The following is a 22,696-nucleotide window of genomic DNA, read 5'->3' as shown; positions in this document are numbered from 1 at the left end:
TTGAGTTGCTTCATTTGCAAGTTTCTAAAGTTGATTTTCCCAGAAAAAGACAAAGATGTCCTCAGGGTGTTCAGTATTGATTTTCCAGATTAGTTTTTCCTTGAGTATCTATGGACTAATCACTTAATATTTTCAAAAGAAATGATCATCTCCATGTTGTGGAGAGGAGGTTGGGAGGTGGATTGCAGTTTTTTGCCAGCCGAATTATCTCTGGTTTGAGCCTATAACTGGAAGGTCTTTTTATCAAAGCAATACATATCTGTGTTTTTAAAAATTTTTTTAAAGATTTTATTTATTTGAGAGATATATAGAGAGAGAGTGAGAGCATGAGCATGAGAAGCAGTAAAGAAGGAGAGGGAGAAGCAGGCTCCCCACTGAGCAGAGGGAGCCTAATGTGGGGCTCAATCCCAGGACCCTGAGATCATGACCTGAGCCAAAGGCACATGCTTAGCCCACTGAGCCACCCAGGCGTCCCCATATCTGTGTTCTAAAAAAATGGAATCAGACCAAAAAGAGGACAGTGAAAAATAAGCATTCCATCCCTGCTCTGACCTCATACATCTTTTCTCAGAGCCGACCACCTCAAAACCTTTTTGAGCAATTTCTTTTTCTAATTACTCCCATATTTTTAAGTAATTGGTTTAAGAGCTGGCTTCTCAGTCAATGTCAGGTGTTACCTATTTACTTCTTGGGATGACAGATGAGGATTTATTTTTCTTACACCCTTAAGCTCCTTATTTGCCCATCCCTCTCCTCCCAAAGAGACCTCTGGAGTATGATGCAGAGGGAAGAGGAGAAAATTGGGGCTCAGAATGAGGAGATTCGTTAATTTAAGAGTTTTTTTGCTTGAAAATCTGTGATAGATGAAAGCAGGAGGACAGTCTGCCATGATGGTACTGCTTACATCACCCACTGTGTTTCTTCCTATCCTTCTAGGCCTGTGTTGCCTACTGCTTCATCACCATCCCCTCCCTGGTGAGCATTTTCACACGACTCAACCTCTACCTGCATTCTGGTCAGGTTGCCTTGGCCAACCAGTGCCTCTCCCAAGGTAAGCCTATCATTCTCTCCTCTAAGCATTTCCCGGCTACTTAGGAAAGCCAACTCAGCTCTGTGTGTGTGTGTGTGTGTGTGTGTATGGAGAGAGAGACAGAGACAGAGAGAGATTCTTCTAAGAAGGAAAAAAAGAACTGATTGAGCAATGATGAATTTTTAAATCTGTTTCTTTAGCAGGAAGCCCACATTTATAGAGTGAGGCAGAGTAGAGTGTGAAGCTGTGTTCCTATAAGGACCTTTCTGAAACCTGTCTCAGACAGGCCAAGGCAGGCAGCTCAACATCCCAGGATGAGTATGCCTAGAGAATTTTACAAGTTAGGATTGCTTCATTGCAGCAGATTGCTGTGTATTTTTTTGTTGATGTTTGTTTGTTTGAAAGCCCTGAGACCTACAAATAGAAGCTAATAAGTATAGAAAGAATACTCTCAATAGCTTGCTGTTAGTGATAAAAATTCTGCTCAAGACTCATTTCTCTACGAGGTGCAGGAGCCACATGGTTCATTTGGGAGGTAATCCCCGAGGGTGTCAGTCAAGCCATGGGGGGGAGCTGAGACAGGGAAGGAAGCCAACAAAAGATGTGCTACTTGGCAGGTTACTGCTGTGGGCAGCTGAGGTATATTCTCAAGAGGGACTTCTGGGAGGGGGTGTCAAATGGCCTCCGCGCTGCCCCACCCAAGGGGCAGGGAAAATGGGTTCTTGACTCTGTATTCCATCTGCCATTGGCTGAGGGCTGTTTCTAGATCATCAACTCTCTGGCTCCCTCGCCTGCTCTGCCCTGGAGCCAAGAGAAAGCCCTCAGGCAGAGTGCTGGAGTCACAGGTGTTTGCTACAGGATGTGCTTGTCACCTTCTGGGACAGCATGTGTCAAGGGCATGCATGCAGAGCCTCAGCAGCAAGGGAGCCACCCAGCAGGCCATCACACAGAGAGGACGAGATCCTGGCACCATTGATGGAGCATTTGTATGTGGCGAGCCTTTTGCACATATTGTCTCATTTTATCTTCCAACAGCCGCATGAGGTGGTCCTGTGGTTGGTGCCTCCTTTCCCAGAACCCGAGGCAGGGAGGGGCTCATTTGCCAACACTCAGCCCCTGATCTGTCTGACTCAAGGCCATGCTCTTTGCTGCTGTGATAGAGCATTTGCAGGGCAAACGGTTGGGAAGCCTAAGTGACTAACTTGGAGGTTTCTGTGGCACCGTATGAGGGGGCTGATGTTTCCGATGGTGGTCTGACCTCCACTCCCATCCCCCACCTGACCTCACAGTTCATAACGCCAAGATTAACCATCCACCACTTGCTGCCATTGCTTTGGATGGGTTCTCTGGGCTGGTTGGAGAGTGGTCCTTGGCATGGCAGTTTGGGTACGTTGATCCGGATCTTCATTTACCTGGGGCAGCTCCGGGCACTGAGGTCTTCCAACATGATTGCTACCCATGAGCCTTTTCAAACTCTGCTTAGTTTTGCTTTTGACTTCTGGGGACTCCAGCGGCTCTCCACTGCATCTGGAATTACATCAAACACCTTGCCTGTGAGTCCTCAGGTTGTCTGGTGCCTGCCTTCCTTTTGTCTTCATCCTACGCCACACTTAAGCCACACTGGCTTTCTCCTGTTCTTTGAACATATAAAGCTGTGTTCTAACCCAGAGTCTTTGTACTTGCCATTTCCTCTTTCTAAAATGATCTTCTCCCAGATACTTGGTTGGGTTTTTGTTTTTGTTTTTGTTTCACTTACCAGGCAGGTGATGAAAACCAAGCCTCGGTTAGTTGTTGGGGTAGCCCTTGCTGTCCACTCTAGCTAGAAGCAATGCTTTAGCTGAATGCACCTTCCTAGTCTATCATGCTCTGTACTATCCTCCTTGTGATCATTATACTTTTGATCTGTTTTCTTACTGTGTGTATTTCTTATCCACTCTCCCCACTTGCTGTTGTTGTGTGTTGGTAAACATGGAACTTTGTCCTGGTACCTGCTTTGGTAAGGATGATGGGTGAGCAAGAAACGAGGTAAAACAAAAATGTACAGCCACCACCAAAAACCTGTTGTTATGCAAAATTAAGATTAGATTGGATTAATTAGCTGAGATTGATGTAAGACACTTAAAATCTTTTTTTTAAAGGTCGTTTGTTGTTTTTTTTTAAAAAAGATTTTATTTATTTATTTGACAGAACACAAGCAGGGGTGGGCAGGAAAGGGAGAAGCAGGCTCCCTGCCAAGCAGGGAGTCCAACATGGGGCTTGATCCTAGGACACTGGGATCATGACCTGAGCCAAAGGCAGACACTTAACCAGTTGAGCCACCTAGGCACTTACTATAAACTGTTCCCTCTTAAAGAGTTCAGGAATAGTAGATTTAATTTTGGAACCCTTGAGTCTGGCATAATTTAGAATATTAGGAACAGATTGTGAGCTGCTGGTATTAGTGCCCTGAACTTTATAAGTGGAGGCTCTAGAAGCCTAGATCTTTCTTCTCCCAACTTAGAAACTAAGGACCATGGTCTAAAATATTGTAGATCCCAGGCAAGTTTATTATGACTGGATCCCATATGGGGTTTCATGCTATTTTTGTTTTTAAAGGTAAAACAAAAAAAAAATCTTAAGCTAAATAAAGGCTCCCCCATCCTCAAAGATTTGCTGCTCCAAGAACTATTCGATGAGAGCCATGGGTGGCTTTTGCTCTCTTGTGCCGCCTGTAGTGGCCTCAGTCCACACCGGGAGATAAGCAGTGTCAGAAGAGCCTGGTACACGCTGTATGGGTGGTTAGTGCCCTGGACTCCTCATCAGCCTCACCCCGCACTTCAGGCCACTGTAGGAGGGGCAGGAATGTGGCGTCCACTTCATGTTTAATAATTTATCTGCTGATTTTTACTCCAGTCTCTAAATGCTATGGCACTGAACCTTAAAAGCCTATTATTGTTGATCTGAAAGCCACATGCGGCAGTTGCTGGCCAAAATAAATAATACATTCAATTACTGAGCAGGGGAAGGCTACATATAAATTAAATGAAGCTTGTGGAAATGGGCTGCTTTTGTTCATCCCCATTACACACCCCACCTCTCAGCTGGTTATAAAACAGTCCTCTTCCCCCGATTCATTTTCTGGTCTCTCCGATCCAGCCTCAGTTGTACCTGCTTTATTGGGCAGTGGCTTTGCCAGGACTGGGTCCAGCCTGACCTTAAACCCCGTTGAACTGTGTGTGGGAAGCTGACGAAGGCTTTTTTACAGGGGAGGCCTGGTTCTAGTCCTTTGGACATACTGGTGTAGCACGTGGAGTGGATTGTGGGGGGCCTGGGGGTGGAGGGTGGGTGTGGTTCCAAAGCCACCTATTGCCCCCAGTAGTTAGGAGAAACAGACTTGTGCTTCTCACCTGGAGATGCCGGTCTATCTTTTCTTTCAGCCACTTCACTAGATAAGTTCTTGCTCTTATTTGTGAGTGGTTCTTTCTAGAACATTATTACTAGGCCACAGCAAGAACAGAATCTTTGCCCTTTCTTTTTTAGTTCCTTTATCTTTCCAGCTTTTAATCTGAGAAAGGAACAGAATCTTTGCCCTTTCTTTTTTAGTTCCTTTATCTTTCCAGCTTTTAATCTGAGAAAGGTACAGTGGAAGTAATGTTGAAGTTGGGTCTTAGCAAGAGAACATATATTTATTGGGAGGAGTGGGGAGTGAAGGAATCTTTGGCATTTCAGGTGGGGTGAGGGGCTTGAACAAAGACATGGATGGGAGTTGTGAAAGCCTGGGTGTATCTGGGCAACATCAGGGTACTGAGATGCATCCCTCACTGATACTGACTTTCAGGTCCCCTGGTCCCGACTCTGCCACTTACAAGCTGGATGCCCTCAGACAAGTTGGCCCTCTTGTGCCTCAGTGTCTTCATCTGTCAAGTGGAGAGCTCAGCTGTGGCACCTGTCTGTTGCAGGTTAAATGAGAGTTGAGAGCTTGGCTTGCTAGCACAGTAGCTGCTCAGTAAATATTAACCTCATCTAATTGCCTCAGGCTCAGCAGTTTAGCGCCTGCATTCAGCCCAGGGCATGATGCTGGAGACCCAAGATTGAGTCCCACATCAGGCTCCCTCCATGGAGCCTGCTTCTCCCTCTGCCTGTGTCTCTGCCTCTCTCTCTCTCTCTCTCTGTGTCTTTCATGAATAAATAAATAAAAATCTTAAAAAAAAAAATTGCCTCTCAAAAGACAGAAGTATGCTGTGGAGTTCTACATAAAATGACAGCTCTGTGGTTTCAGGATTCGGAAAGCAAACTTCTCATATGCAAAACCTTGAGAAATCCACAGGAAAGCCAATAGTTCTTTTAAGATGAACCCTGCTGAATTATCCTGGAAAACAAACCAATCAGGATCTGCTGTTCCTCCAAAGACGAAATGATAGAGACTACAATTCAAGCAAAGTAGTTTCATTGTTTTCATTAATAATAATGCTTTCTGTTATGATAAATAATGCTTTCCAGAATTTTCCCCCTCCTTTTAAATTTTATTTTCTTTTATTTTTTAAACATCTTTATTCTTCAGAGCTTAGCTTACAAGCCACTTTTTTTTTTTTTTTTAAGATTTTATTTACTCATGAGAGACCCAGAGAGGCAGAGAGAGAAGCAGGCTCCCTATGGGAGCCTGATGCAAGACTTCATCCCAGGATTCTGGGATTGGACGTGAGCCGAAAGCACATGCTCAACTACTGAGCCACCTAGGTGCCCCTATAAGCTACTTCTTAAGGAACACCGTCTGTGGCCTCTCAACCCCCAGAGTTAGGTCAGGTTATTCTATATAATGTGTGATCCTGACACCCGGCATGTCCTTCGCTGGAGGGACTGTTATTTAACAAGTAAATATGTAAATAATTATCTGCTTTTCTCCCCTATAAGAGTAATGGCTCCATGAAATCTTACCTATCATGTTTGATGTTGTATTCCTGGCTCCTGGCACATTGCCTACCACATGGGTGCTCAAGAAATCTTGAGTGAATGTGTGGTAATCATACGATAATGATGGTTGATCATTCTTAATAATATTGATACATATAAATGGTATGATGCCTTCCATGGTATGGATGTAACTCCGAAGGAACTCTGCTATTCAGAAGCAAATCCCATCAAAGCCCTCCTAGCAGGTTTTAAATACTTTATTTTCATAGTTTTAAATTAAAGAACACAAGTTAGGTTCAAACATATCCTGAGGTGCACAGACGTTGAATGAAGCTGTTGTGCTGGTTTATTCTGTGAAGAACTGGAAGCAAAGAGGAGAGACTGCGGCCTGATACTGTGGAGCCCAGTGGCTACTGGGAACTGTTACTGCTAATGGAGGTGGCCTGGACAATAATGTGGAGAGAGATAATGTTTTATCCTCCTCCTGGAGGGTAACGAGCAGCTTATGATGGAGAAAACTGGCCTTCTTCCACTTACCAAGTCTCTGGGGTTGGTCATATTTACTAGTTCCATTGACACACCATTCTGAAGAATATATTTGATGTGACTGTTTTCTCAAACCTTGAGGCCTCTCTGGTGATCATGAACAAAGCAGATTATTTTTGCTGGAACAATTGAAGCTTGTCGCCCACATCCCAACACACCCGGTCCATCTACTTTAGGGAGTCTCAGGGCCTGGAATGGATGGAACCCACAGAAAACAGGCAAGGGAGAGTCTTCCCATAAGTTCACTCAGCTCTTTCCATTAGTAAATGTCTACGATTTGCTTCTTCCTGCCAGCATTTCTTGGCCATTTTTCACAAGCAAGCCACGGTGCCCAGCATTGTGCTGATCCGGAATGCACTTAAAGAGACTGTATGCTAGTAGGGGAGAGTAGGTTAGGTGACAGTTACACAAGACTACCCATGATAAATGTGCAAGAAGTTCATAAAATGTTCAACAGAATTTTAGAAAAGAGAGAGAGGACCCTTGCCTTGGAAGAACAACAAAAAAAGAAGCCACAAACTTCATAAAACAAGTGGCATTAAAGGAGGCTAAGGGAGGGAGTTGTTATATACTGAAATGAGGCAGAGGGAGACAGCAGCGGGAGCAAAGGCCTGGTGGCTGGAAACCATGCTTCTGGAAAGAATGAATAGGAGATCAAGTTAAGTTGGGGGCTGATGAGAGACCTGAATTCCTCACAAAGCAGTCTAGTCTTACTCAGTATGTAAGGTGATTTATATTTATTTTACAGATGATGAAACTAAGACTCCGAAGTAGGACAGGGCTTACCCAGGAGCAGCCAGCAAATAAGTGGCCTAATCTGACTTCAAGTGCTCTTTCTAACCCCCTGGGCTTCCCTGAAGTTAGTTAGTTCCTGTAACCACAACACAAAGTATTATTTCTAGCCCTGGGTACCTGTGGTTGCTGGAGGCGAATTATCATAGATCGAACAGTAGATAAGCTTGTGTAGGAAATAACCAGAATCCAGATGCGAGAAACTTAATCCTTTCTTCTCCGGGAAATCCAAAACTGATATCACACAGACCCCTTCACAGCCTCCTGTGAGCTACTGCAGGGATTTTAGAAGGGCGTGTCGACTGTGCATTACCCCAAAGACATAAGTCAGGTAACATGGGTGGCACAGGGGAATTGAGAAGTCATTTCCATGACCCCAGGGAACTTTCCACAATGCGCTGAATCGAAAGAGCATTCCATGTAAACCAGATGGCAAAATCAAAGTTTGATTCAGCTGTCATTGATAACAAGTAAGCATTGGATAAAGTATTTAATCGTTTCTAGGCATTCATATTTTTTTAAATCTTACTCTATATACATATTATCAAAATAGCGTAGCCCCTTAAATCCTCCCAACATAACTGCTATAACAGCATTCTATTACAGAGACACAGGTAGTTATAAACAGCACTAAATCTCTATGGATAACTCACCTATAGATAATAACGTGGCCATTTGGACCTTGAGGCTTTACCTGAAGGCACCCCTGCCACTGGTAACAGCGCATCTTCATTACAGACTGAAGTTGGGCCCACTGAAATGAAAATACTGAAGACCGCATGGCTTCAGGGTAGACATTTGTTGCTCATAGTTCTGGAGGCTGGAAGACCAAGACCAAGCTACCAGCAGATCCAGTATCTGGCAAGGACTTCCTGGTTCACGGCCAGCCATCTTCTCACTGTGTGCTCGAATGTGGAAGGGGTGAGCGCATTCTTTGGGGCCTCTCTTATAAGGGCACTAATCCTTTTTGTGAGGGCTCCACTCTCATGATCTCATCACCACCAAGTCCCTACCTCCTAATACCACTTTGGGGGTGGGGTGGGGGGGAGGATATTACCATTTTTTCCAAAATACAAAGTCTGAGGCAGTGGGCTATGTCCCGATGGTACATCTGTACAACAGTGTCTGTAACAACAGTGCTGTTGTCACTCCAAACCTAAACGCCTATGGCGAGATGGAAAATGTTGAAGACTGGTAAGTTTGTTTAGCAATAGGATTGATAGAACTTGAGACAGTGTAGCCAGAATCCTGCTTTAATCAAGTGTATTCAAGGAATGGGAGGGGATCTTTCACCCTCTTGTGAGGTTTTGTCCCAAGAAATAGTGATGTTTCCTTTCCTAGAGTTCCCTGGACTGAGAGCTGTCCATCTCTGCTGCCCAGGGGGACATGTGATTTCTGGAGGTGTGTTTGGGATTGGAGCAAATTGCTTCTGTTGTCTTGTGTATCCCTGGGAGTTTATGACTCTGGAGGATAGTAAAAATTTCCCATTAGCACTGACCTAATGTGTTATTAAAAAAAAAAACAAAAAATAAATACTGCCTCTGAAGGTAGTTTATAGGTTATTGCTTCTTGGCTGTCTCTTATGATTCACATACTGAATCACATTCTGTATTGACAACACCAGTTGACACAAAAGGATGACCTTACTCTCAAGGTCACAGTTCTAGTCTGAGTTTATGTTCTTTTGTATGAAGGGTATTTGGAGGTACTCTCCTGTTTTCTGTAGAAAAACAGACAACCTGTATGTTAAGTCTTAATGATTTTTGTTAAAAAATATGTATCTCATGCTCATTTGAAAAAAATCCCCACAAAGGGCAGCCCAGGTGGTCCAGTGGTTTAGTGCCGCCATCAGCCCAGGGCCTGATCCTGGAGACCCAGGATCAAGTCCCACGTCGGGCTCCCTGCATGGAACCTGCTTCTCCCTCTGCCTATGCCTCTGTGTGTGTGTGTGTGTGTCTCTCATGAATAAATAAAATCTTTAAAAAAAAGAAAAAGAAAAAAAGTCCCCACAAAGAAATGTAGAACTTAAAAATCTAAAAAGCTTCAAAATAAAAGCCACCAGTAATTTGCTCTGTTTCCTCCCATCCAAAAAAATAGCCATCATTTACAATTTGGATAGTCTTCTTAACTTTTCTCCATTTAGAAATACTCGTTTGTTCTCACGTCTGTCTCATGTGTTCTCCTTCCCTCCTCATCTGTCTGCATTCTCATATATACATGCAGTCTTCCACATGTTTTCCATGTGTCTTAATGGATCACGTCTTCCACAATATTTTTCAATTTGCTTTTTTCACTTAAATTTTGGTCTTTCTCCCACTGCCCCTTCCCACGTACCCATATCAGTATATAAAGATCCACCTCATTGTTTGTAATGACTATTCAGTGTTCAGTTTCATTTCCTTTTCTTACTGGAAGTGCTGTAAATTATTTCCCCAAACACCCCCCCCCCTCCATTTTTTTTCCTAAACTCCTATTGAAAAACATTTGGACTCCTTCCAGGGTTGTTTTTTGATGTTTTTTTGTTTTTTGCTCTTGCCAGCAATGGGCAACTGGCACCTTAATCCTGAGCATTTTGAAGCTTTCCAGTAGTTGTTCAGTTGATAGATATCTTAGTCTCTGTATCTTTCAGAGTCATATGCACAGCCTTGGTGTACAAAAAAGACAGCAGTGGGCACTTCAGGTGAGCATGCCTACGGCCACAAGCTGTCTTACCGGAGCTGGAAAAAGCTTCCAAGCCACACGGTGAGACTTTGTAAAGCCTCGAGAAGAATCCAGGCAAGTGAAGCTGTCTAGAGAGCTTGAATCCTGAATTATGACTCATGTCATGGGGCAGCTAATCAGAGAGCAAACTTCTTGGTGCATTGGTTGTGGGGAACAGAGCAGTTCCCTGGGCCTCTGGAAGGTGGGCACCACCCTTAGTCCCTCGCTTTACGCACACAAGGTAGACATCCCTTAAAGCAGCAGGAGTGCTAGCACCCACAGCAGTGGGTGCCTTGCCTCTGGTAAAGAAAGAAGGGGGTTCTCTCCAGATACCCCTGTGACCATCTCTCTGTCTACCTCATTTTCTCATGGTCTGTTTTGTACATTCCCATGACTGAAAATTTTATAACAGATTTGTATTGCCTTTGTATGCTCAAGAAGAGTTTTTAGGGATTTAAATGAAAATTCCCAAACAGTAACTTAGTGTGTCAAAGATCTGTTTCCTTCAGCCTCAGCTACCACTCCTGTATCACACTTAGTACTTGGGCATTCTAGTGCCTCACTTTTTTTATGCATCTACATAAGCACATAACACTTCTCTTACAAAGATAGGGTCATGCTATACACTGTTCTAGAACGTTTTTTTGCACTTAATAAATCATAGACCTCTTTATATATCAAAACAGAACAGATGTACCTTGTTTTCTTTATTAGCTGCAACAATTTTAACTAGTCCCTTATTGCTGGGTTGTTTCTCCAACTGTGCTTGGACTTGATACAAAGATACCTTCCTCCATAGAGAACAGCTGCCTCATTTATAGCAGCGGCAGCCCGGATAATCCAAACACAGCTCACCTAGTATCTTCAACTAAGCCCTCATTTCAGGCTTCTGTTTACATCTCCCCTTCTTCCAGGGTTTGCTAGTGACATATATTTTGTTGACCATCCTCCTCTTTTGGTGACTTTATATTTTCAGTGTGTTTGACTTCTCCATGTCCTTACAAAGGTTTCTGGAATATGCTCCTTTGGCATTCTGCAGACCATTTGAAATTGCCCAGAATGGGAAACAGGAAAGCCTGAAATCTCAGAAAATTATCAAAAACTATTATAATTGTTTTAACAAGCTTCTGTGGCCCTTATTATATATATGAAGTGACAGGGTAGCCTGGCCTGGCTGAGTCTCCTCACTGCTGTCCACTTGTGTGTGCATCTGGCTGAATGTCTCTGGGTTCAACCTTTCAGAGTATGCCATTCATGACTGGAAGTCGTAGTCTGTATTTATCTCAACAATTTAGAACTTTTCTTTTTTTCCAAACCTCTTGAATTCTAAAATTCACTAGAGAAGCTTATTTAAAGAAACAGTGGACCAAGTGGTCAAGATGGTAAATCATATATGTGTTTCGCCCTGCCGTCCACAAATTGGAAGACAACGCAAATGGACCAGATTCCACTTTGTAGCTATTTAAAAAAGATGAAGGTGTACAATGATGGAATAGATTTTTTTTTTTGAAGATTTTATTTGAGAGAGAGAGGAGGAGCAGAGAGAGAGGGACGAGCAGATGGGAGGAATCCTGACCTGAGTGAAAATCAAGGGTCAGATGCTGAACCTACTGAGCCACCCAGGTGCCCCAGTCATGGAATAATCTTAAAGACCTGCTGTTAAGTGTGAGGTGGGGGTGAAGGGAGTTGCAAAATGGTGTCAAGCAGCAGTTAAATTCTCTGCCTCAGGAAAGGGTAATTGGATGGTGGGAAATGGGAGTGAGAAAGAATGTTACCTTTGGAATTTTGAATCCTGTAGCTCTGTTACCCATTCAGAGTTTTTTTTTTTTTTTTTTAAGTTAGATTTCCAAGTCTCTCATGGTAGTGTGTTCAATACATTTAAGGTGGCACCTGGGAATTCACATATATTTCTTAAATAACAGCTTAGTGAGATATGATTGATCTGTGTATCATAAAATCCACCCTCTATCAAGAAGAGTATAATTCAGTGGGTTTTAGGACATTCGCAGAGTTGTGCAACTTTCATCACTAATTCCAGAATATTTTCATCACCCTGAGAGGAAACCCTCAGTCCATTAAGTAGTCACTCCCTGTTCCCTCTCTTCTAAGCTCCAGGCAGGTACCAGACTACTCTTTGTTTCTATGGATTTGCCTATTCTTACTATTTCATATAAATTCAGTCTTATAATACGGGTCTTTTATGATTGACTCCTTTCATTTAGCTTTAATGATTTCAAGGTTGATCCATATCGTAGCCTGTATGTGTATGTGTGTTCATAGCATCCATCTACAGTTGGAGGAACTGCCAGGTCCTGCAGTGTGACTGTACCATAATACATTTCCATCGGCAATATTGGGTCTGGGAACCTGTATTTTTAGCAAGGCTTCTGATGATTCTTGTGATAAAGCAATTTAAATTCTTGGCTCTGAGAGTCGTGCAGTCCCTCTTTCTGCGAGCAGGGATGATGGCTGTTTGCCCTCACCCAGTGGCCAGCAGTGCTGGAGGACATGTTGATGACTATATGGAAACAACAGAATGCCACTCAGTAGAGGAGTCAGCACCCCAAGTAGGATCTCCAACAGAGTGCACTCTAGGGTGGGGCCAGCCAGGCCTGAGTGGTATTTTTGGTTTTCTTTCTTTCTTTCTTTCTTTTTTTTTTTTAAGTGGGATATGGAAAAGAAACCTACTTCCATGGAACCTCAGAATATTCAGGTAGAAAAAGATACATAGGGAATCTGGTACATGCACTTGTTTTCCTTCCCCCAGTGAAACAGGAATAATAGTCTTTATGGATTGGAATCTGATTTCTCCTTTCTCTGTATGTCTTAAACAAAACAAAAACAAACAAACAAAAAAAAAGCAAGAGGCACCTGGGTGGCTTAGTTGGTTAAGCATCTGACTCTTGATTTTGGCTCAGGTGATGAGATTGAACCCCATGTCTGGCTCTGCACTCAGTGGGGAATTTGCTAGAGATGCACACACTCTCTCTGGCTCTCCCTCCTCCCGTCCTCCCTCCCTCTTCTCTTGCGTATTTTCTCTCTAAAATAAATAAATCTTTAAAAACAAAACATATCTAGCCCATTTTATCTTGGATGGTCTTCCAGGGCTTTTAATAGACACAAAACTCTTCTATGGTATTGATGTGATTATTCTGAACTCCAGGAGCAAAAACTCATTTCGTATACCATAGGATTTGAGCCCTAATTACTAAGTCAAAATTGAGATGTCTCCTAGATAAGATTTTTTATATGGGGTAAGTCTTCTGAGGATAGAAATAAAAAATCTCTTTGGAACACTCTGGAACATTGCCTGCCCCAACCCCTAAATAACCGTTTATTTTAGCTCTCTCCTTTGGAATGGGAACTGAGTGGGGCATTTGTGAGGAACAGAGCACAAAGCTACTCCCTCTTTAATGAGGCATAATAATAGGCACTTTTCTCGGGGCCACTTGGTAACAAACACATAAATAGAATAAATAAATGGTCTTTCAAGTTGTTCTTAGCAGAATTTTCGTTTCCGCTGAGAGGCTCTTCACCTTGTTCATTATGGACTTAATGATTTCTCCAGAAAGCAATTCCTATAGAGCCATGGGGACAGAGAGCTTTTCCTGCAGAAGGAGGACAGCCAGACCTGGTGGAGTCTAGGCCTGTCTGAGCTTACAGGGGGGTTAACGTCAGGGGTAGATTCAGCTCTGTTTCTTTTTCGTGTAGTGTGGTTACATATCAGTGACATAAATGTATCGCTGTAAGCGTTTTTCAGTATGCAATTCAGTAGCTTTAGGTACATTCACAATGCCATGTAACCCTCACCCCTGTCCACTTCCAGAACTTTTTCATCATCCCAAACCAAATTAAGAGTATATTCATTAAGCAATAACTATTCCCCTCTCTCCATTCTGCTTTCTGCTCTCCAAATTTGATGACTCTGCCTCATGACAGCGAAATCCTATGTATTTGTCCTTTTGTCTGACCTGTTTCACTTAATATATTTTTAGGATAGATGCATCTGTGTTGTAGCATGTGTTACAGTTTTCTTCCTTTTAAGGCTGAATAAAACTCCATTGTGTGTGTGGTCCACATTTTGCTTTTCCATTCATCTATTGATGGACACTAGGATTTTGCTACCTCTTGGCTATGGTGAATAGTGCTTCCAGGAACATTCACGCACACCTATCTGTTCAAGTCATTGCTTTCATTTTTTGGAACGTACTCCTGGAAGTGAAATTGCAGGGTCAGGTGGTAATTCTAGTTCCAGTTTTTGAGGGACCACCAATTTTACATTCCCACCAGCAGTGCATTAGGATTCCAGTTTCTCTACGTGTTTGCCAATGCTTCTTATTCCCTGATTTTTTTTTCATGGTGCCCATCCTGATGTTATCTCCCGGTGTTGAAATCTCACTGTGGTTTTGATTTGGATTTTTCTAATGATTATTGATGTCCCGCATCTTTTCATGTGCTTATTGGCCATTTGTGTATTTGCTTTGGAGAAATGTCTGTTCCGGTCCTTTGCCCATTGTTAACCTGGTTACTTGTGCTATTGTTGGAGAACTTCTTTATATATTCTAGACATAAACCCCTTATCAGATCTATGATTTGCAGGCTATGTTTTTTTTTGTTTTGTTTTGTTTTTTTAATGCAGATTTGATCGTATTGCTCAGCATGGGCAATGCCCTTGACCATCCCTGGGCTGCTTTAACCTGGCCACTCACTTTTTGAGCTTGTTTCCTCCTGTGGGCACGGAGATGATTGTACCTTCCCATAGACCTAGAAGTCTCAGTGGTACAGACACTGCCTTTTACTACTGTCTCTGAGACACAAGACCCTGCACCTTCTGCCCCTGTCTGCCAGAGTCCACATCAGGTGTCATCCCAGAGGCCCTGTATGTAGTCTCTTTCTGTCCCATAAGATCAACATCGACTGCTTTGTGTGCTTCCTCCCCAACCCCCAGACCAAAGGGCCACCTCCCCTCCCCGACCCCCCACCCAGACCCAAGGACACACACTTGTAAGTAGGTGTTAAATAGAAGTAGTGTGATCACATGGGCCTCACACCCTACTGAGGGATGTTGACTCCCACCCCCTTTTCTCTGTTGCCCAAGGTGCCTGTTCACCGCTGATGAAGCTCTTGCTTCATGAATTTGCTTAGGTGAATGTGGTTAAGGTTATGAGTTCAGTTTGGGAGAGAAAGCCTTGGAAGGAAGTTTCTGGAAAGCCTCTGAGAGAGCTGTCTTTCCTTAATCATGGTGCTGTCTTTTTTTTTTTTTTTTGCTTTGAAGAAAAGGCGAAAAAGGCCCAGCTCTCCAGCTGCAGACACATACTCTTCTCATTAAGTGCGGGCCTTTGTTCCTGGAGGGCAGGCATTCGTTGTTGCCTTTGCCCCTCTGGGTGCTGGATGGGGTTCCGGTGTGAGTTCAGGATGCTGTGTGCCAGTGCTGCGTCCTCTCCGCATCACTGCAAGTTGTTTCAGCGTGGAAGTATATTTATTTGGACCATGCAAACGTTTGATCTTGTTGGGTAGTTTAAGATTTCACTTGTCAGGTCAGTGTTCATCTGTTTTGACCTTGAGGCCTTTTCTCATGGCGGATACTTTGGCAGTTCTAGAAAGAACTCTTTCCGTCTCCGGCTCAGCCCCCACCTCCTGTCCTTCTCTCCCCATCCATTCCTTCCCGTCTCGTCCTCCCAGTGCTCCGTCCCTCCCAGCTCTTCCTCTCCCCTTCCCCCTCTTCCTCTTCTTCTCCCCTTGCCTTGCTCACCCTCACCCTTTGAGGTCTTCTTGACAGAACACTAAATATTTTTTTAAAAATATCTTCCTCTTGGGGCACCTGGGTGGCTCAGTGGTTGAGCGTCTGCCTTTGGCTTAGGGTGTAATCCCGGGGTCCTGGGATCAAGTCCCGTGTCGGGCTACCCACAGGGAGCCTGCTTCTCCCTCTCCCTGTGTCTCTGCCTCTCTCTCTGTGTCTCTCATGAATAAATAAATAAAATCTTTAAAAAAAAGAAAAATTCCTCTCCCAGGTGATTCTCTGGAACTAATCACCTAGTCAGAAGTCTCTGAAGCTGTGTGTGTGCATGTGTGCATGGGTGTGCACGTGTGGATTCCTTCAGATGTTTTACAGGGTGCGCTACAGCATAAACACAGGCAGACCAGAGTTTGTGCCTCCCCCAGCCCCACACCCTCCAGTGGGAGAACCGCGGTGGTCCCAGGACCCTGATACAGGACCAGGCACTGGTCCCTCCACACCCTAGTTCCCAGCTCTGAAGTGGGCTTGGTGACTGCACTCACACGGTGCATCCAAGGGCCAGTCTGGGCTGAGCCCCCAGGCCCTGCAGCTATGATCTCTTGGCTTTCATAAAAAGTTTGCCGCTTGCTTATTTCACTTAATTATTCAAGCCAGTGTGAGGCTCTTCGAGCTGAGCTGCTCAGTGAAGGAAGAAGGGAGAGGGGGAAGATGGGAAGCCACGGCAGTGCCCTCTGCCCTGAATGTTGCATGAATTGGTTAGGGTTGCAGAGACCCTCTTGTAAGGCCTGCTTGTGCTATGGGGCCCTCAGCATGGCCTGACTTGCACGGGACACTCTGGACACCCCTGCAGGCCCCGTGAAGAAGAAAGCAGAACCTGGATGTTTCAGACCTCTCAAACACAGACTTTTCTCCTATCTTGCAGCTGATGCCTTTTTCAAAGCCGCTATTAGCCTCATTCCAGAAGTTCCAAAGATGATTAATATTGATGGAAAGATGCGACCATCGGAATCATTCCTTCTGGAATTCCTCTGCAATTTCTTTTCTACTTTATTAATAGTTCCGGTACGTTTCGCCAGAAGAGCGAAAAGAAGGTGATGTCCTTCCTTCTTTGATCTGCTTTATATTCATTCTTAGACCTAAAAGTGCAGGGATGTTCTATCTGTATCTGCATGTTGGTTTTCTAGTCAGATGTTTGAATTACTCAATGTATTTTTTTTTAACTTTTATTTATTAAGTAATCTCTTCCCTCAATGCAGGGCTTGAACTCAGAGCTTGAGATCAAGAGTCTCATGCTCTATTGACCAAGCCAGCCAGATGCTACTAAATTAGGGTATTTTCCATTCATCTTAGGTCTGGGGTATATTAGTGGAGGTTCTCTATACAGTCAAGGGGGTGCCATTTAGTCGTTAAGGGCTCAGGTCTTGGGACCAAGATGTCTGGGGTGGAATCTCTGCTCCCCCTCCTTCCAGCTCAGGCTCAGGCAATTACATCACATGACTGGCTGCAGTTTTCTCATCTATAAAATGGGAGTAATAATAGTGTCTATATCTCTGGGTTGTTGTGAGGTTGAAGTGAGTGAATATACATACGTGGTTAGAACAGTTGGCACGTACTCAGCCCTGTAAAAGGTGACGGTGATGTTCTTTTGATTGCAAGTACTAGAAGCCAAAACTAGGTAGCTGAGGTCAAAGAGGACATTGTTGGAAGGATGCTGGGGTTTCTCGTGGAACATGCTGATGAGCCATGAGGCTTGGGCCAAATTGAGGCCTCTCTCCAGACCCAGCACCAGGACCTGCACCCAGCAGAGTTCTTAACTCAGTCTGCTTACTACCTGAGGGCCTGGCAGGGCAACCATGGATTTAGATGAGGGGGAAAAAAACACCCATTAATTTTTACAAATCTCAGTCAAACTTAGCCTGTTGCTCCACTGTTACAGGCAATGAGCCACAGTAGTAGTCACAAAGCTGGGACTTTATCACCAAAGAAGTCAGTCGTATGATGTTCATATCACATTTCAGGTGTAACATGTTCACCAACTGGGCATTTTGATTAATCATGTTCACCAAGAAGTAATAGAACACAATATAACACATATATTGAACAAGTATTTTGACAGGTTTATTTCATTATTTTTTAAAGGTTTTATTTATTTGACAGAGAGGAGTGAGCACAAGCAGGGGGATGGGCAGAGGGAGAGGGAGAAGCAGACTACTTGCTGAGCAGGGAACCCAATGTGGGGCTTGATCTCAGGACCCCGAGATCATGTCCCGAGCTGAAGGCAGACAACTAACCCACCCAGGCTCTCAACAAGTTTAGCTTAATTGGTTTCCTTTGTAGTCTTCTGTATTTTATTTTCTGCATTACAAATTGTATTCTGAGGAGCCCGTAACCTTCACCAGGCTGTGACAAGGGCCAGGCACAAAACAAGATTGGTTTCTGGGAGAGCCAGATGTCCAGAGAAATCAGTGATCCTTGCTAAAATACAGATTCTTGGATCTCCCTTTGAGGTTCACCTTAATAGGTTGGGATCAGCCCCCGAATCAGCATTTTTAAAACTTTTTTAAAAAGTTTTTATTTATTTATTCATGAGAAACATGGAAAGAGAGAGAGGCAGAGACACAGGCAGAAGGAGAAGTGAACACCATGCCGGGAGCCCGATGTGGGATTCGATCCCAGGACTCCAGGATCACGCCCTGAACCGAAGGCGGACACTTAACTGCTGAGCCACCCAGGCGTCCCTGAATCAGCATTTTTGAAAGCTTCCTGAGCAGTTCAGGTGTGGACAGTCCTAGCACTACACTTTGAGAAACATTCCTTTGGACTCACACAAGGAAGTAACTCTGCTCTCATGAGTACAGGGTTCCTTTCTGGGGTGATGGAAAGGTTCTAAATTGATTGTGGTGATGGTTGCACAGCTCTGCATACACTAACCATCACTGAAGTGTGCATTTGAATGGGTGAATTGTCAGGCATGTGTATCATCTCTCAGAGGAGCTGAGGAGACAAAAAGTGACTCAGTTTTCAAGTGTCCCAGTTGAGATTCCAAGTCCTCCAGGGAGAGGATGGTGTGGTCAGGAGGCAGAGCTCAACCCCTGACTTCAGATCACCTTCTTAGTCCTTTGGATAATCAGTTTCTCTCTTGATAGTCTCATTGTCAAGTGAGGGGACCAGAAGGAATCCGAGATTCTGAAGAGGCAGCCGATGGGTGTCATTGTTCCTTGGTTAATTGGGATGTATTTTCCTTCTGCACATGGGGTTTTCTTCATGTTAAAAATCTTTGGAGCCTTTACAAAAGTCTTGTGCTTAGAATCAGAAATTCGAGTGTCTGACCCAGGGACTCAGCAGCCTTGTGGCTTTGGGAAAATTTCCTAACTCTTCAAGGCCTCAATTGTCACCTTTCTACAATGACGTCAGAGTGCCTACCTGGCAGGGCTGCTGTAAGGCTGAATGAAGCAATTGACCTGAAAGTTCTCTGGGACCCAGAAGCTCTGTCCCTGGGGTTCTGCACTGATGACCACTGAGTGGAATCCAGCCCGTAGACAGGCTTTTTGGCCACATAACAGTGGAAAACATTTGGAATGAATTACCCACATTTAAAAATTGGTAGATCACAGAAAAACCCAGATTTTTTAGTTCCTCTTGAAAAATCAGATCCTGCCATGTGGGGCCCACATTCTCCAAGCTGGCCAATTGGCCACAGCTTGGGAGCAGCTGGCCCATTTTGTGGAGGAGCAGGATGTTGGCGCGGCGGGGGTTGGCATGTGCAGTTTCTGCAATTCCCATGGGCACCCCAGACCTATAAACCCACTTTGCTTGCCTACCTGGCCCCTTAGGCATTCATAGGAATGTCTCCCTGGTCTCAGCAGATTTTCTTATTCCTGGTATTGCTGGGCATGCTCTTGCTGGAGTTAGTAAAGAGAATGACATGAAGAATAGGCCCCCTGTGATGCTTACCCAGTGCCCTGTGCTGAAGACCTTCTTCAGCACTGTCTCTCAGACTCCTCCCCCAAGCCCTGCAAGGTAGGAGTCACTGTGCCTTTTCCACTTAAGTCAACCCACAGCTAGTGAGCAGCAGAGCCGGGATCTAAACCCAGGTCCTTGCTGTTCCAGAACCTGTCCTGCACCATGTGAGCCTCAGACACTTACAGTGCACTTTGTCTACTCAAGGTTGAGCCTTAGCAGGACTCTGTCCCCCCTGTGGGATATAGCTAACTACTGGCAGGCTCTGAGGTGCCAGGAGATGTTTATCTTGAACCACCAAGGCAGCGTGCTGAGGAGGCTCACAGGCCATAGGATGGGCCGCACATGAGACACGTCTGTTGTGAGTAGAGTGAGCATGAAGACAACTCCCATATCCTACTTTTACCTGCTTCAGATCCTATCTTTAATTGTCACCATTTACATTGTTCCATTTTTTAAAATTCAATTTTATCATTGTAAAGACATTTAAAACGTAGATCTACCCTTCTAATACATTTTTAAGTATATGATGTGGTATTGCTGAGTACCGGGACAGTGTCATACGGCAGATCTCTAGCACTCCTTCGTCTTGCTTAATTGAAACGTGAAGCCTATTGATGAGTAACTCCACATTTCCTCCTCCCCCCAGCCCCTGGCAGTCACATCCCACTGTTAGGCTCGTTGAACTTCTCTTTCAGATGGCCTTAACATAAGCAGAATCGTGCTGTATTTGTGTCTCTGTCATTGGCTTATTCAACTTAATGGCCTCCAAGGTTCCTCCATGTTGTCATATTTGACAACATAAATGACAACACTTCCTTTTTTTAAGGCTGAATATTAATCTGTTATATATCACATTTCCTTTATCCATGCATCATTGGGAATTTAGGATATCTCCACATCTTGGCTACTATGAATAGGGCCGCAAGGAGCATGAGAATACTAATACCTCTTTGAAATCCTGATTTCAGTTCTTTGGATAAGTACCCAGAGGTGGGATTGCTGGTTCCTAGGGTAGCTCTATTTTTAATTTTTCGAAGAACCCCCCCATTCTGTTTTCCAGAGTGGCTGTACCATTTTGCATCCCCACCAGCCGTGTTCAAGGCTTTTAAGAGGCTATGATTCATTTTATTTGGCGAGAAAAAAAAATTGAAGTCATTTTAGACTACATAAACTACCTGGCCCACTTAATTCATACTTATAAATGCAGAACTAAACCTTTCCCCAGGCCAGCCCTCTCTTAGGCAAACAGTGCCAGTTTGGTAGCATTTTGAAGGCTTCTGCTGTGGTGCTGGCCTCGGTTAGCCTCTTGGTGGGCTGCAGATGGACTTCTCTATATAATTGAACTAATGCATTTCTCTTAACATTTAGTAGGAAGGACACGTAGCCTTGATTGAACAGGTTCAGTGTTACCACTTTAGAGGCCTGCTTTTGCTTCAGTTGAAATTTATAGGCAATGGAAATGTTATTACCATCAGTTTTCTGGCACTCACCACCTAGGACACAGCAGGTGTCCAGAAATGTCTTTTTCTACTTCTTACCCTTGTGAAGAGGTCCAGCTATAAGCATGACATGGGGCCCAAGTGCCGAGTGAGCTGTAAATACTTGTGGATCTGGGAATTCACAAGTGAACCGGAGAAGTGTGTCCTCTACTCACGAAGACACTAAGCATAAGCAAATAAATACCCACTTAACTACAGTTGTATAAAGTCCCACAAAGAACTACAGGGACTTCTGAGAGCCCAATTTTTTTTTTAAAGATTTATTTATTTATGAGAGAGAGAGAGAGAGAGGGGCAGAGACACAGGCAGAGGGAGAAGCAGGCTCCATGCCAGGAGCCCGATGTGGGACTTGATCCCGGGACTCTAGGATCGCGCCCTGGGCCAAAGGCAGGTGCCAAACCGCTGAGCCACCCAGGGATCCCCCGAGAGCCCAATTTTGAAGGGAAGTGGGTCAGGGAAGTTCCCTGAGATCCACAGGAAGGAAGACTGGTAATTAAGGGCAGTGCATGAGTCTGGGGGTGGTGGGGAGGACGACAGGGCATTCTGGGTCAAGGGCGCAGCATAGGTAAAGGTGTTCAGGTGGGAAGGCACACTGTGCCTTGGAGGGACCAGAAGAGAGCCTGGCTGACTTGTGCCTGGGGTGCTGAGGGACACAAGGCTCTTGAGCCCGTTAGACAGGCAGGAGTTGGCTCCTGAGAGCTTCGCATCCCCATGCTAATCATGACCTCCCATTCCATGCCCCCCCCCCCCGCCCCGTGTCCCTCTTTCCCGTCCCTCTTCTCAGCACCACGCCTCACCCCACCCCGTGTCCTGACTCCTTTTCTAAAGGACTTTTATTATTTATCATCAGCACGTACATACCCCTTACGGTGAGCCAGCCAGCAGGTCACAAATATCCAAATGAGTGCGTTACTACCCTCATTTCACTCACGCTGACCCTGGCACAGAGCGGTGAGTTGGCCTACCGAGGGTCACCAGCTAGTAAGAGGCCAAGACCGAATTCAGAGCCAGGGTGTCTGTGCTCAGTGTCATCTTGGCGCTTCTGGAAAGTTAGTCATTTCTAGAGTATTCCTTCTGCCAAGGAATGACATTTAATAGAGGGATTCCTGCAGACCAGAACCAGGGACCCAAAGGGATATTGCGAACAGTGGAAGCCGGGTCCCCTGTGTGTCCAGCTGTGACGGAGGGTGGAAACCCCATATGCTCCTTGAGAGCTGCCTCATAAGCACGGCTTTGCTCTGTCAGGGAGGCAGCCTTGGCAGGGATGCCGGGGCTGGGGGGGTGGCGAGGGTGGGGGGGAACTTCCCCTATTTTGCATTGCCACCTGAATCTAGGACCTTTCTTCTTCTTCGTTGTCGTCTTCTTCGTCTTCATCATCATCTCCGTCGTCTTCTTCGTCTTCATCATCGTCTTTGTCGTCTTCTTCGTCGTCTTGTCATCGTCATCCTCTTCTTCGTCGTCTTCTTCGTCTTCATCTTCTTCTTCGTCCTCTTCTTCGTCCTCCTTCTCTTCTTCCTCCTCCTCCTCTTCCTTCATTTA

At 44.7% G+C, this 22,696-nt stretch overlaps 1 protein-coding gene across 7 annotated transcripts in view; it reads left to right on the top strand.

Moving 5' to 3' along the window:
* Positions 1-22,696, top strand: part of VPS35L (VPS35 endosomal protein sorting factor like) — a 115,293-nt gene that overhangs the window by 75,887 nt on the left and 16,710 nt on the right. For 5 of the 7 annotated variants that reach the window (XM_041748320.1, XM_041748322.1, XM_041748323.1 and 2 more), the window contains 2 exons: positions 937-1,051; positions 16,618-16,757. In XM_041748320.1, the coding sequence (XP_041604254.1) occupies positions 937-1,051; positions 16,618-16,757 (255 nt within the window). Of the gene's footprint in view, positions 1-936; positions 1,052-7,996; positions 8,121-16,617; positions 16,787-22,696 lie in introns of those variants that run through there. The other 2 variants (XR_005986759.1, XM_041748324.1) reach the window with 2 other exon arrangements.

This window comes from Vulpes lagopus, chromosome 3 (assembly GCF_018345385.1).
Source record: "Vulpes lagopus strain Blue_001 chromosome 3, ASM1834538v1, whole genome shotgun sequence".
Lineage (NCBI taxonomy): Eukaryota > Metazoa > Chordata > Mammalia > Carnivora > Canidae > Vulpes > Vulpes lagopus.
Note: the sequence above shows the minus strand (reverse complement) of the source record. Positions and strands in the feature narration are given on the sequence as shown.